At 48.2% G+C, this 15,990-nt stretch overlaps 1 protein-coding gene across 1 annotated transcript; it reads right to left on the reverse strand.

Moving 5' to 3' along the window:
• Positions 1–1,064: 1,064 nt before the first annotated feature.
• LOC134542704 (homeobox protein Hox-A13-like) lies at positions 1,065–1,736 on the reverse strand. Its single transcript, XM_063387214.1, has one exon. It carries the CDS (start codon positions 1,734–1,736, stop codon positions 1,065–1,067), a length of 672 nt encoding a protein of 223 aa, XP_063243284.1.
• Between the last annotated feature and the right edge of the window lie 14,254 nt (positions 1,737–15,990).

Below are 15,990 nucleotides of genomic sequence, written 5' to 3' on the forward strand. Positions count from 1 at the left end.
CCCTAGGGCCCACACCACCGCAAGGCACTCCTGCTCGTTTGCATGATAGCGGTATTCTGCGGGGTCGAACTTGGCTTTGGCATACTCGGCCACTTGCCTCTCCCTGTCTCCCCCTTCCTGGTAGCGCACCGCCCCCATGCCCTCTTGGCTGACGCCCATCTGGACGAAGATGGGTTCGTCTAGGTCCAGGCGCGACAGGGTGTGTCACTCTCGGAATCGCTGCTCTACCGCGGTCAGGGCCTGCTTGGCGGCGGTCGTCCACCGGAACTTTGACTTGGGCGATAGGAGGTCGGTCATGGAACTGGAAGTGCCGCCCATCGGGGGCCGTGAACGCTCTCTTGGGGCGGTCCTCGGGACATACTGGGACTTGCCAGTACCCCGACTTAAGGTCGAGAGACGAAAAGATGCGGGCATCCCCCAGCCCGGTGAGTGCCTAAGTGATGTTAATGAGGGGTGGTGGTGCTGGGATGGTGATGTCGTTGACGGGCTTGAAGTTAATGCAAAAACAGAGAGATCCGTACTTCTTTCCAGCCATGACGATCCGGCAGTTGTATGGGGATTCTGTTGGCTCGATGATGCCATCCTCTAACATCTCTGTGATTTGGTCCCTGATAACCGAGCCCCTCGCGAGATCCAAAACCAAACGGCTTCTCGAAAGGGGGCCGGTGTGGTATGGTTGGTATGCAATGTTCTGTGATAGTAGTGCGGCGCAGTAGGTCCGCGGCTGCAAACACCTGGGGCTGCTGCCCCAAGACCGCATCAAACATGGGCACATGTACAGGGGGTACACCATGGCGAAGGTCCACAAGGTGGAGGGGTTCGCCCCACGGTGGCGGGGACCTGTGGTTGAGTCCATATACCGTCCGTCGGCCCCTGGTCCCCACATGGACCCGCTTCCCCTGGACCTCGACCGTGGTTTCCTTCTTCCACCAAGGTAGCCCCAATAACAGGTCGTCGCGGAGATCGTGCACCACTAGGGCACTGGTGCTAGTCACAAAATCCCTTATGCCGACCCTTACCTGGGCACGCCCCGTCGTGAACGTGCTGGCCCCAGTGGTGGCCAGCTAGACGATGTCGACCTCCCGCACCAGGTCCGCCTCAGGGATGAGGTGGGCAGCGATGTAGGTATGCATGGCCGCGGTGTCCACCAGCGCGTTGATGAGCTGGCCGTTCAGCTCCACAGGGATGCGGATCAGCGCAACAGCCTCGGGCCCCACTCGGCCCAGCCTGGGCTGACACCCCTGGGTGGTCCCTGCAGCAGCGTGCGGGGGTGGCGCCGATGCCAGGTGGGCGGCATCGCTCGCCTGCGAACTGGGGCAGGCCGCGAACATGTGAGGCAGGCCGCCCCCACCAGCGCCAGGTGGGTGAGACGGCAGCTGCGTGGCCTCCGCAACAGCGTGCGGGGGCGGCGCCGATGCCAGGTGAGTGGCGTCGCTCGTTGGCGACCCGGGGCAGGCCGCGAACGAGTGAGGCGGGCCACCCCTACCCACGCCAGGTGGGTGAGACAGCAGCTGCGTGGCCCCCACAGCAGCATGTGGGGGCGGCGCCGACGCGAGGTGGGTGGCATCGCTCGCCTGCGACCTGGGGTAGGCCACGAACGGGTGAGGCGAGCCGCCCCCAACAGCACCAAGTGGGTAGGGCGACGTCTGGGTGGCCCTCGCAGTAGCATGCGGGAGCGGCGCTAATGCCAGGTGGGCGGCATCGCTCGCTGGCGACCTGGCGCGGGCCGCAAACATGTGAGGCAGGCTGCCCCCACGGGCATCAGTTGGGTGAGGCGGCAGCAGCGTGCGGGGGCGGCGCCGACACCAGGTGGGCAGCATCGCTCGCCGGCGACCTGGGGCAGGCCGCGAACGAGTGAGGCGGGCCGCACCCACCCGCGCCAGGTGGGTGAGATGGCAGCTGCGTGGCCCCCGCAGCAGCATGCGGGGGCGGAGCCGACACCAGGTGGGTGGCGTCGCTCGCCGGCGACCTGTGGCGGGCAGCGAACATGGCGAACAGGTGAGGCGGGGCCACTTCCAGCTGTGATATTTGGGCAGGGCGGCGGCTTGGTGGTTCCGTGGCGCCGGGGTGTGTCTCTCGGCAGAGCTGGGCGGCTAATTGGGGGGTGGTGGCCAGCTGCATCACCGCCCCCTAGACGGAAATTCCCGGAAGTTTCACCTCGCCCCCTCGCGTTCGCCAGACTGCCTCGCGGGTCGGGCACACCATGTGCCAGGGGTACTGCTCCGTCGCGCAGTAGCAGCAGCGGGGTTGCCGACTGTCCTGGGCGCCCTGTGTTCCCCCGCTGTGGTCGTCGCGACGCGTCTGTACCGCGCTACGATGAGGTTGGCCCGGTAGGGGCATCCCTTCCCCCACCATGGACGGGTTGGTGGGTGGGTAGTTGCCCCTCGGCGGCGGCCGGCCTCTGTACGGCACTACAGCACGTTCGTCCTCTGCGCCTGCTGCCCCCTTGGTGGACGGGGCTGTCCAGGGCGTCGCGACGCTTATGGCGCTGCGAGCTGATTTCGGGTCATTCTCTACAGCTCGTGCTCTTGCGAGAAAAACGTCCATCCCGCGAGTCACTGCTTCGCACAAGAATGGGCTAAGTTCGGGGGACACTAGCTCCACTATGTATGGTAGTATGTCGCTAGTTTGACCCCCGGGTGTTAGGCGGCAGTATAGTTTGAGCTTATTATAAACAAACATCTCTACCACCTCCCCGTTCCCTTGGCAATGGCTGAACATCTCACTCCGACATGTGTTCAGGGCTCGGGTGTCATTGAAGCGCACCTCCAGCTGGCGGGTGTAGTCCTCCCAGTCTGCGTCGTAGGTGCCCGCCTGGGCCCACCACTTGCGCGCCTCCCCACGCAGCTGCACTCACACGCTTTCCGCCCGCTCTTCCCGCGGTATCTGGTGCCCCACGATCCTCGCCTCGCATGCTCGCAAAAACACGCGCGGATCCTTGTGGTTGAGGCCTGCGAACTCCGGGAGGGTAATAGGCCTGGTGGGGCTGCCGGGACGTGGTAGCTAGCTGACCCCCTGGGTGCCCTCCGTCCCGGAAATTTATGATCTCCAGCGCGTCTGCGCATGCGCGGTGTTTAATTGTTCTGCACTGCTGGCATTTCGCTACCTCGCCTCGGTAACCGGGATAGTCGACAGCAGTGCACTGGGGACCCGCTTGGGTTCTGGGCTGCCCCTCCGTCTTGAGACGTATACCGTTTCGCAGGTGCAGTACAGATACTCACCGGGGTACTCACCGGTGCTGTGGCTGGTGGTGTGCGGCTTGCCGCACCCGCCACAATAGCTCTCCATGGTGATGGCTATGTCCAGCCTCTTGTTCATGGGCGATCCGCGGATGGCTGACCCGAGCGTCGGGTTGAAGCGTCGGTGGCGGGCGCGGGCAGATCCGGGGGTGAGCCCCCTTGCGCTTACGACCGAACGGTCTTGCCCGCACGAACGCGCCTCGCGGTTGTTTACGTGGCCACGGCTAATGACCTACTCTGGCGTCTCGGTGATCTTTGGGAGCGCTCGTTTGTCCTTGGCGCGCGGTCGGTAGGGGCAGTCCACTCTCCCACGAGGGGTTTGGCGGAACCGTGGAATGCAGGAGGGAGTGAGCGAACGATCTGCGGGCGGGAGGGGGGTGGTGTTAAACCATGGAATGCGGGAGGGAGTGAGCGAACGATCGGAGTGCGGGAGGGGGTTGGTGTGGCCTGATTACCCCGGCATGTCATGTTCCGCGGCTCCTGATCGTCTGCGCGCGCTTTCTCACCCCTTTGTGCCGCTCCTTAGCGTAACTCTGCCGAATTTTCTGCAATTTGGCTGGCGTTTGCGGCATTGTTATATTGCCACACTAGGTGGGCGCCATTTGACGCCTTCTGCCTTCTGCCGAGGTTATATTAAGGGTGTGGTGTTGCTTTTGGGTGCCAACTAGCATTATTAACTACGTGCTAGTGCGTAGCCGAGACTCTTGGCTCAGGGCGTGATGTCGCCACGTGGCCGGCAGGCAGTAAGGGTCGTTCTGCCAGAGTTACCCCCTGCTGTTTTAGCCATGAGGGACGCTATGCTACGGGCTTTGTAACAGATATGTGGAGGCTTAATTTAGAGTGTTTTATTACAAGGCACGATATACATGCACTGCGTCGTGCATGGCCCACTTTCTGGGATCGGGGCTCTACAGGCCACGTTTCTGATGGACTTGTGCCGCGCTACCTTAATGTTCCGTGCAAACTTCACACTACACTAATCTTAAACAGTTCCGGAATTTAAGTAACACTACATTGAAGTTACACACAGTTCAAGGATCCATGTAACACGGGGAGTTCCGGTGATGAGCACAAATTAAGTAAGGCTATCGGTGAACTCAGGTCTACTAGCCGGGCTGTCCGTGAGGCTCGGAGCTGACGGGTTTAAAAACTCAAGCAATTCCGGTAGGGACGGCAAGAGCGGAGGTCGAGAGGCTACGCGGGTGACCCGCGACTAGTCTCCTTGGAGGACGGTGATCAACTGGCGATGGCTGTGGCGTCCGCACGACTCCCCAGCCTCGCTCCCGCGAAAACATGTCGTGTGCAAAAGTAATCCCGGGCCATGCGTGCCGCTTGATCGTGCTAAAGTCTTGAATTACAATAACATTTCACCATAGTCGTTACTCAATTAAGATCGTTTTCAAGAGAGCTGAAAGTTAATTACAATGTCCAGATAATGAGGTCACCTCACGGTCCCCCCGTGGTCGACTATCGCGCGGGCGACAGTCGATTAGGTGGGGCAGCTTATGTTCGAGGCGTTGCACCACCCTGCACCCAGGTGCGTTCATGTCGCACATGCTCAGGGCGAGGCGGGGATGTGCCATAGCGGTCTGTGCGGATTCGAGGAGCAGTAATGGTTGGCGTCAACTATATGATTGTTTGAAAATGGAATACGCTGAAGCAGTAAACGAAAAACTGGCAAAGGCTTCAGTATACATAGAGGAGAGTGGGGTAATGCCCCGTAGCGGGGTAGTGGCCCGCACCTCGTTTTATTATTCACAAACATTTTGTGGCAAATGGACATAGTGCTGCACTCTAGGGAAAGCGGAGAGGACTTCTTGGAAGTTTGTTTCAATTCACTACGTTGCCTGGTGTTCGAGTGGCGGGCGTTTAAATGAAAACCAAGGTATGTAATCTAATGTTTCTCAACACTTCCATGCTATGTAGTTAGAAAAAAATGTAGATATTTTTGTTGATAAATATTATTTTAATTATCTTTGAACAGTAACGTATATTTTGATACCAGAATCGCTTGCACAAGTATCCACTAGTATGTGCTATGAATCTGTATGGCAAAATGGTTGGCGACGTGGTAACAGCCCGCGCTTGGCGGGTCGTTACCCCATTCATGTGGGCCATTGCCCTTTATGTGTGGGTCACTCTTAAACACGTAATAAATTATTTTTTGATTTAACAAGATACATATGTGTATGATACAGCTGGGTAATTAACAGTACAAAATAAATTATTGCACTGAAAGGCATTAAATCTTCCGAAACCATATATTATTTATTTATTAATCTTTTGTGAGTTATTTGAAGTTCAGGTGAGCGAAGATGTAACAACAATTAATTTAATTTTAGCTTTTTTTTATAAAGTGAAGTAGTAATTTAAATGTGTAATTTCAAATACTTATTGAAGAACATAATTATGTTGTGATTAAATTTTAACAATGTAAATTATTTGATAATTTTTGTTCAAATGGTGCGGGACAGAAAGAGGACAACTCAAAAGGCAGGTTGGACGACGGAAGCAATTGAGGCTGCATTTGCTGCCGTCAGAAGCGGCAGGAGTATCCGAGCAGCAGGCAAAATTTTTAACATTCCCGAACGTACACTTAGAGATCGTTTGAAATCAGGTTCAACCGCGACTGCGAACATGGGCAAGAAACCATTATTTTCACGTGAACAGAAGAAAGAACTTGCCACCCATTTAATTCTTTCAAAAGTATTTTACGGGATGTCTCAGATAGAACTGCGTCTTATGGTTTACGAGTATGCTGAAAGAAACAACGTTAGTCACCCATTCAATACAGCCACGCGGCTTGCTGGAAATGACTGGTTGTGTGATTTTATGAAACGGAATCCAGAACTCAGTCTGAAAAAGCCGGAACTCACTAGTATAAATAGAATGACAGCGTTTAATGAGCAATAAGTTAAGATCTTCTACAATAATTTGGAAAAAGTAATGGAAAAGGGTTTCACACCCGACAGAATATACAATGTTGACCAAACTGGCATTTCAACAGTACAGAAACCAGGGTTCATTATTGGACCCTGAAGTATCGTGAAGGGGAAGGGGAAATCCACCTCACTTTACCTCAATGACGTTAAAAAAAAATGGCCCTTGTAAAGGGACAGGCAGAGTGCCAGACGTGTTGTGCGAGAACAATTAGCAAAAAAAAAAAAAAACCTTAAAGAAATAAGCGTAAATATCAGAAATACAAACATTAACAACTTTATTATTCTTTAAATCAAGTCCCATATGAATGTAGAGGGGCAACACATAACAAGAATTACGAAAGAAAGAATTATGTAAACAGGTACTGGTGAGCAATACAAATAGCCAATATACAAATGATATGTGCTAACGTTATTTAAATCAAGCAATTGCAGATAGAATGCTGTCTGTCCGGACGTGAGAAGTGCGGCGGAGAAAAACGGCAAACGCCCTAACGGAAAATGGGTCGAAAGCAAAAAAAAACAAATTAAAAGAAATGCACAAGGTGAAACAAACTGTCAATGCAAACCATAAAATTACGAAACAAAATTGGTGTCCAGCAAAAATTACTTTATGAGGCCACAAGAAGGCAAGCCAAACATGACGCAGAAGGCAAATTACACAATTATCAAGGAAAAATAAATGTAAGACACCAGCAAGAGAACACCTCCTAGCCATGCGTAACACGGCGCGACGCCGAAGCACCCTTCACGCGATCGCTCCTGGAACAGAACAGAACGAGCAAAATAATTACAGCCCTATATATAAAAAATTCAAATGGCGCTAGTGTCGCATTCAGTAGGCCTGGAAGGAGGCGCCTACGTCACGCGGACGTCACAAGGGACTGCGGGAGGGGGCTTTAAGGGGAACGAGGGAAGGGGAGGAGCCAGCGGGCGTCTGAATGCCGAAGCGCACGTTGCAAATTCCCGCCCCCTGGCGAAGCCTTCTGCAGGACGATGAAGCAGATGAATGCGACGATACGAGGAGCGACGAGTAGAGTATCTTGTATGTGGTTGCTTCGAAGTAGAGTGAAAACTCAGCGATGTCAGTAGGCAGCTGGAGTACAGATGGCTCGCGCGCACCAAGTTAAGTCCGCAGACGGAGGAAGCCCCGAACAGGACTGCAGCGCCCGGAGCACCCCAGCAGCGCAGAACGGTGATAAGCAGGAATAAGCTAAAGCACAATCCATGAAGAAGCCACCCTACGACATACTGCGCAAGCGCCCGCCCCCAAAACACTACAAGAGCTGTTGGCAGGCGAACGAGAAGGGGGGGGGGGCAGTGGTATCGGAGAATAAGAGCAGGTAGGTATCACAGCTTCCGATTCAGCCCGAAACTGCAAGTCTCACAGGGTACTACCGCCGGGCGCAGCAGTGCACGGAGGGGAGGCGGCTCGCAGCGGCGCTCGAAAAGGGGCACCAGAATGCTGCCACATCACAAACACTCCGACGAAGCGTGCCACAGCAGGTGTCACTGCTCGACGAATCTCTGGGCTAGGCAGGGGCTGCACAAACAGTACACGGAAGTTTCTATCACTACGAGAGGGCCCACCTCCTAGGAGACATCCAGCAGGAACGGCAGGCACACCGACGAGAAGAGATGGTGCAGTCACTGTCGAGGCTTACATCCATAGCACGTAGGAAGCAGGAGCCGCCAGAAGAGCGTGACGCAGGCAGTGAAGAGTGGATGTTTCCTCTCTTCGCTGGGTGATGACTGAATAAGAGCGGCGAAGATGGCTCGCCAGCAACAGAATAATGGAGTGGCGGAGAGGAAATTACAAAGAAAAACATAAAACACACTGCACCATCCACAAATACCAAAAATATACCTTCTCAATCACACAACTTACTTTCCAGTGCACTGGAAAGATTCACATAATTTAGTAGGGAATAAATATACAATAAAACATAAAAGACATTGTAAAAAAAATAGCAGCCCACTCAGCCAACAACCTTTTTTAGAGCTGGGCTGCCATACTTGTTGCATATTGTAAACACTTATTCAAAGATTATTAGGACATAAATAATAAATCAGAATATGTCTATTACTGTTAAAATACAAGTCTTAAACTATCCCCAAAAAATAATTCCAAACTTCTATGGGAAAAAATTTTGACAATAAGGCTAGGCCAGAGCAAACAGCTCCAGATGAATATTCATAAATGACATGCGGGTAAAATCAATAAAAATACAACGGGAGAGAAGACCTGATAAAACCTTACTAACAAAACAACTTACATGTTAAGACACATAAACTTTCAGCTAACTTACATGGCACTTTTTATACCTGGATTTTTTCTTACAATCCTGGAGAAGTACATTATTATTGCCCAAAAAACGCACAATAGTAAACGGGCCCTCATATGGGGGAAGCAACTTAACATTGATCTGTGCCGCTAAAGAAGGGAGAACATATGAACGCACCAGTACAATATAGCCAACCATGGGGCTGCCTAGTTTTGTTGTACTACGTCTCGACAATGTGGCGGGCCTTCTGGAGATTACAGGAAACAAGATCAAGAATTTTCTCGAGGTCAGCCTCAGTTAGGGTGGAGCTTAGAGACGGCAGTCCCCAGAGATTCAGGAGAGGGTGAGTGAGCTCGCGGCCCAAAAAAAGAATGGAAGGAGGAAAGCCGGTGGCGGAGTGCACTGCAGAGTTAAGACCCATGTTAATGTAGTCCAGATCGGAATCCCAAAGTGTCTGATCTGAACGATAAAAAGAAGTGAGAACCCCCTTGAGCAACTTGTTGACACGCTCTGACTGGTTGCCCTGAGGGAAATATGCCGAGCTATAGATGGGTTTAGTTGCCAATTCAAAGCACATATCCTTGTAGATGTTAGACTGGAAGTATCTGGCATTATCAGACACGAGCATGGCTGGGGCTCCAAAGAGCTTCCACACTTATTCCCGAAGGGCTTTGACAATCGAAACTGCTTTCATGTTTTTTAGAGGTAGAAGTATGACAAATTTAGTGAAAATATCGACCAAGACAAGCAGACACATTGAAGGCTTCCATGAGCTTCATGGGACAGTGTAAACAGGTGAAGTACATTCACGTGAACATTCAACTGCGTGTAACACTATCCTAAAAATACTGAATAAATTATGCTGAGTAAATAGTGTTCAAAAAGGGGTAATTTAACAATTATAGCCAAGGATGGATGCAAAGGTTGAAGTAGCAAATAGTTACATTAACTTAGTTCGTTTAATCATGGGCAAAGGCCTCACGTGGTTATCATACAAATACATCATTCTTTCACATATAATTAATACTTGCTTAATACTGATAGTGCTAGTACACATGCCACGGCAAAATACGTGAACGCATATCTATATTTTCTTTAGGATTAAATGCTTGATAGAATACATAATATTAACTTGATAGATACTTGATGGAAAGAAATGTTACAATTAAGTATTAACGCTTACACACAAGGATAATGAACACTAACATGCCTCATTAGAGAATACAAAAACGTCAAATGAACATGCAGGCGACCGCGGCCTAACCTACACTAGGCGGTATAAGCTTACTGTAAAGCATGATAAAGCATGATATAAAAGGAAAATTCACAAATTAATACATTAAATACATTACGTAAAAACAAGTCCTAACGAAGACTGTAGACCAGACGGGGAGAGACGTCAAACAAACTAAGCATGGTACTAATACAAAAAATGATCAAGGAAAACAATAAGTGCCAAATAGAATTTAGACGGTGACGGCCGAAATGGAATTTATAATACAGCTATTACCAAATACCGTTTACATTACTGTAAGGGTCACCACCTTACAACACTTACATGCATTCTCCCCGCTGTCACACACTCTCTCTCTAAAGCAAGTATCTGACTACATGCTTAATTCACGACCAGCACCGACTGACTGCTAACGAACAAAAAGAGTCTTCATGGCATTACACCTAGTTTTAATTAAGCAAGAGGGCGCCACGCGCATGCGCGGACATCTCACGAGGGGAAGACAAACACAGCACTGGATGCAGAGAGGGGGGGGGAAGGTAGGAAGGGAAGAAGCGCCGAAGCCCGCCGCGCGGCGCGAAGTTCAAGTGACGCGCACCGACCACTTCAACATATTACCCATACGCGAGCGCGTCAATGGCCCAAAGATATCTAGATGGACAACATGCCAGGGTGCCACTGGCAGGTCTGCACAGTACAGGCCCACCCTAGTGGCAATCTGGCAATCATGACAGGATCTGACAAAGGCACGAACGTCGTTGCGAAGATCCGGCCAGTATAAATGCGCAGAAATGTGGCGGAAGGTTTTATCCATACCAAGATCGCCTCCGATCAGGGACGAATGGTAGTATTTAAGTACCATAGGCCTTAATATTAATGGCACAACTGCCTTACGAGCTCGACCCGAGCTGCCAGTAAAATAAATCAGACCCTGTTCCTCCACAAATGGGGCCACTTTCTTGTCTCGCAAGTCCTTAAGGAATTTCTGACAAACGACGTCGTCAAGCTGACGCTCACGAACATTAAGGTAGGACTCCGGGAAAACCTTGCACACACATATGAGTTCATCTTGACTAGGTGAATCGTTCTCTTCAACCAAAAACTCCTCGGGACAAAACATCCGCGAAAGCGTGTTGGCCACTACATTGTCGGCTCCTCGAACATGATGGATAACAAAGTTAAAACGAGAAAGACGAAGTATCCAATGTCCCAGCTTGCCCAGTTGTTGAGGATGGTTACAGAGCCAGCTCAAAGCCTGATTATCTGTAAAAAGATCGAATTCCCTACAGTCGAGATAACATTCGAACTTTTCCAAGCCGAACAGGCAGGCAAGAGCCTCCTTCTCGTAAGTACCCAACTTTCGTTCAGACACCAGTAACGAGCGGCTGGCGAAGGCTATTGGCCGGAGTTTGCCCTCTTCCAGGTGGGCGAGAACTGCTGCTAGAGCAATGGACGAGGCATCAACAAACAGGGCAAAACGCTTGCTGAAATCAGGCAGGACCAGAATGGGAGGAGAGCCCAATTGAGACTTCAGGGTAGCGAACGCCTTTTCCTGTTCCGGGCCCCAAACAAAAGGAACGTCCTTTTTACAAAGGGCATTTAAGGGGGCACAAAGGGCAGCAAAATTCTTGATGAAGCGGGAATAATACCCAAGCATGCCCAAACAACGTTGCACACCCTTGATATTCTTAGGTCTGGGGAAGGCGACAATGGGGGCAACCTAATCCGGGTCCATGAGCAAGGAGCCCTCGGAAATAACATAGCCCAGGAACTTCACGAACTTTTGGCCAAGGGAAATTTTCTTAGGATTGACCGTAAGTTTGGCAGCACGAAGGCAAAGAAAGACCTAAGGTGGTCAAGGTGCTCCTCAAAAGAATTGCTATATACAATAATGTCGTCGATGTAGTTGAAAACAAAACAAAATTTGAAATCACTTAGCACGTGATCAAGCACGCGGCTCAAGGCCTGGCTGCCAAAACTGACGCCCATAGGAATTCTGTTAAACTGGTAATGACCGAAAGGGGTTGAAAAGGCAGCATATTTAGGGCAACTTGGGTCCAACAGACATTGGTGGAAACTATGATTAAGGTCGATAACTGAAAATATACGAGCCTTGCCCAAGTGCTGTAGGTAATGGCCATCTGTCATCAATAATCTTCTGATTCAATTCCTGGAAATTGTGAACTAAACGCCATTCCGTACTGTCCTTCTTGGGTACCAAGAAGGTTGGGGTACTGAAATCGGATGTAGATCGGCAGCCAACAATTTTTGAATAATTTCTCTCATGAACTGAAGTTTCGGGGGTGACACCTTTATATATCTGCTGCGAACAGGTACCTCATCCCTCACATAGAAGCGATAAGGCAGTACATCACACCTGCCAATCTTGCGGGTTATCACATCCGGAAACTCGCTTACTAAGTCAGCGATAGCCTGATCGGATTCGTGACTCGTCAGTTCCTTACAGGACATGACAATGGGCACGTGTCTTTTGTGCCGCAGCTGAATTTTTATAGATGGCGCAAAACCAAAAGACAACGCGATTATATGCAAATCCAACACACAATGCGTGTTACTAAGGAAATCGAGACCCAAAACAAAATTAGATGCAAGTCCAGAAACCACAATAAACTTACAACTCCAAGAAAATCTGTGAACCTTAAAATGTAAAATCACCGAGCGACGGGCGCGCACGATGTCGCCATTGGCCACGGAAATGATTACATCAGGCTCATTGACAACGAAACGCTTCAAATGACGATGCTGGCTAAGCAAACTGTCAAAACATGCCTCACTGATGCACGAACAAGTGGCTCCTGTATCGATGAGGGCGGGCTAAAAATTACCCAGTACAAGCAAGGGAAGAAAATGCAAAAACGCTTGAGGAAAGTATCTGCGCATAACACGATGACTACGACCCTTCCTGCGTGTCGTCAATGCCAGTTTCCCGGACATTGAACTCGGTAATGGCCCGCCTGACTGCAGCGGAAACACCGCCTATCGCCAGCATTAACTCGAGAACTAGTGCACTCGGCCGTAACGTGTCCGAAAACACAACAATTAGCACATCGGCCACAGCCGCGAGTATCAATCCTAGCGGGGAGCGCGGCTGCGTTATTCACGGCCAAGTTCAAGGTCGCGGCAAGGGGCGGCTCGCTTACACGAGCAAGCGCTAGTGTCGCATTCAGTAGGCCTGGAAGGAGGCGCCTACGTCACGCGGACGTCACAAGGGAGTGCGGGAGGCAAGGTTAGTAGAGGGAGGATGCCTCAGTCCCGTAAGCGCTGTGTAGCCAGCCGGCCGAGGGTGGGTGACGTCACTAGCAGTCCCGCAGCTGCCTGCCTGCCCGTTATCTGTCGGCCGCGTCCGGCCACAGCAGCAAGTGTCGCGTCTTAAAATAAACTCATAGATCGAACACGTTCTTAACACTATTACAACGACCCTTCCATAATTGTTCCGTTATATTTATACTTGGTCTAATACTGATATGGCTGCCATTATTATAAATATTATCCTCCCTCCCCCCCCCCAAAAAAAACGTAATAAAGTAAGTTAACACGCGAAAAACAGATTCCATTAATATGATAAGCACAAAAATTATTATGTACATTAAAAAAATCCATTTCACATCACTGATGATTGTGAGTACCTTGCAAGAAATACACAAAAAAACAAGCATATGTGGAAACAATAAAATATCTCGGTACTCACCAAACATTGCAACCGTTGCATATTTTGTTAGCTCATTGATCGTCCGTAGTTTCCGATATCGAATTATTTCTTTACTCTTGGAAAATAAAAAATTAATATTAAAAAAAATTCATTTAGCATTAAGTTTTTGAGAGATTGCTTTAACACACGTGTAACTTAAAAAAAAATGTTTAGTTGATAATGCTCCATATAAATAAAAATTCGGTCGTCTAGATCAAAACTAGACCTAATAAAATATTCCCAATGTCACTTTAGAAGTCAGCTATTTAATGCAGCATACAAATTCAGGTCTTAAATGCCTATGTACTTCATGTAACAATTTATTTGTATTTTTTAATTTTTTTCCTCCCGTCGGTCTGACATGGCACCAGAAGTTCTCTTGGTTGATTTTCGGGATTCTTCTGAAATACACTTCATCCTTATGAATGTTCTTTGAAGAACAAAGGCTCTGATAATTTTCTTTGGAATATTATTTAAGGAAGGAGCAATCTTATCCACCAATTTCGTCACGACGCCTGGGGCTTTTAGAAGTTCTTTACCATGATAATTTTGGAATTCACACTCAAGCTGCTTTGCTTGACGTAACCATAGTTCAGACGGTATACACAATCCCCCATAAGACAGATGTTTGACCCACGATGATGCAGTTGGTATTAGAGTATTCGCCTCATTGCTACTTTCTAAGTAGGAGAACTCTGATTTGAGTTTTTTTGCCACCCAACCACAAAGGTATTCAAAAGCATTTTCTTCTAAATCGGTAGAAAATTTAAATTCTGTTTGTGTTGTAATGATATCATCCGCAGTAACGTTTCCTTCAGACTTGCCTTCTTCTTTAAGAAAATTTGTTTTTGATTTTTCAGTTTCACTTACTGAATCAAAAAGACCGCTAAGTTTAAGCACTTTGCTTGCCACAAATTCCGTGTCATCTGAAGCAGCAGTCGTATTTGTGTTCGTCCGTAGCACACCTTGGTTTTTTCCTAAAATTATCATCCTCAGGCGGTATAGTGCGTCTAAAGGCGTGGGATGATCGTTTAATCCTCCACGGGTGCGAGAAAAAATTTTCAATAATGTCTTGATTAAGACGATGGGTCAATATGTAACTAATACCATGTGTCAGTTTTAGATCTCTGTAAAGAAGCTGTAATGCTTTCGTAGACACAATGACACCTTTCTGGAAAAGTTGCATAGTTTTTTTCCCGCAGCAACGCAATTTACTTATTGTTTCAATCATTTTGTTTAAAATTTCGTCTTGAGCAGTTAATTCTTGGCCGTATGCTTTTCGGGATGGTTCGCCAATATTACGGGGTATATAACAGTTCATGGTGTCAAACCATTGGTCACACAGGAGAATAAAGTCTGCAGTTGCTTGTGCAACATTCTTGTCCATTCCGGGCATTTTAGTTTTCAAAGCGATAGCAGTGGTTCGTGACAGTAATTCACTTGCTTTCCTTACATTCTGCCGCTGCGTTTTTTCCACCGATATATGTGTATTTGTTAGTTTGTGGCATATTTTGAGATCTGAGGATTCTTCTGCATTTATAAGGGCTTCGACAGGTCCTTTATTAATGTGTATGTTACCAGGTACATTGAACCCTGTATCCAAAAACCAATTCCTGGTGAGTTTCAAAAGATGTGGCGGATCAGCAAACACATAAATTTTCTCGGTTTCTGCACTAGGGTGGTTAAAAAATGTCTTGTCTGTACTAATTCCCATTTCCTTCCATAGGCCTAAATTTCCTCCCCCAAGATCACTTACTATGGCTTTCACCACGTATCCTGCATCACGAAGCTTATCAATAACTGACAGAAGAATATCTTTCGTCATTTTTGTGTCAAAATTTATGTAAAGTGGCTGCTTCCATTTATAAAACAAGCCTCGAGCCATTACAACTTGCATGTATGAAAAAGGTCCGACAACTTCATCTTTTTTCACATCGTATTCCAGAGTTCTCTTTACTTTAACTTCGTCAAATTGCAGGACTGCTATGCGTTCTTTATCAATCAGTTTTGATCTGGCAACTTCAAGATACTGAAACATGTGCTGAAGTAGGCCCTCACGCATTTCCAAAGATGATGCCCACCTCTGAAGTGTGGATACCCTGGCAAAGGGATATTCATTTTTTCTTCAGAAAAAGATAGCAACGTTTGCTTAGGTACCTTAATGTGAACGCCAAAGATATTTCTTCATTAGTCCACCTCACATGTTTCCTTATTCCAAGAAGCAAACCTATTTGATTTTTCGTAAACAACGACGAAAGCACTTGGAAACATTTTACATTCTTTCTTTTCAGGTTATTATTTTCTTTCTTTAATTTTTTAATATTTTTAGCGTCTGAGAGAAGTTTATTTTCTAAAAGTAATATTTAATGTTTCAGAATTTCATTTTCTTTTTTCAGATTTTCTTCTTTATTTTCTACCTTATTTCTAGCACTGAGGCTGCTAGATTCAATTACACTTATTTCTTGCAGTTCTTTTATCAGCTCTGTTGCAATTTTTTGTTTTGTCTTGAATTTTACCGATAATTATGTTCTACAGAATTTGTATCCTCCTGGTGAATATTATCCTTAGACAACAATTTTAGAGA

The sequence above is a fragment of the Bacillus rossius genome, chromosome 1 (genome assembly GCF_032445375.1).
Source record: "Bacillus rossius redtenbacheri isolate Brsri chromosome 1, Brsri_v3, whole genome shotgun sequence".
NCBI classification, from domain to species: domain Eukaryota; kingdom Metazoa; phylum Arthropoda; class Insecta; order Phasmatodea; family Bacillidae; genus Bacillus; species Bacillus rossius.

Excerpts from the sequence above, each read along its gene's own strand:
- LOC134542704 (XM_063387214.1), bottom strand. The coding sequence starts at position 1,736 with ATGTTTGCGGCCCGCGCCAGGTCGCCAGCGAGCGATGCCGCCCACCTG.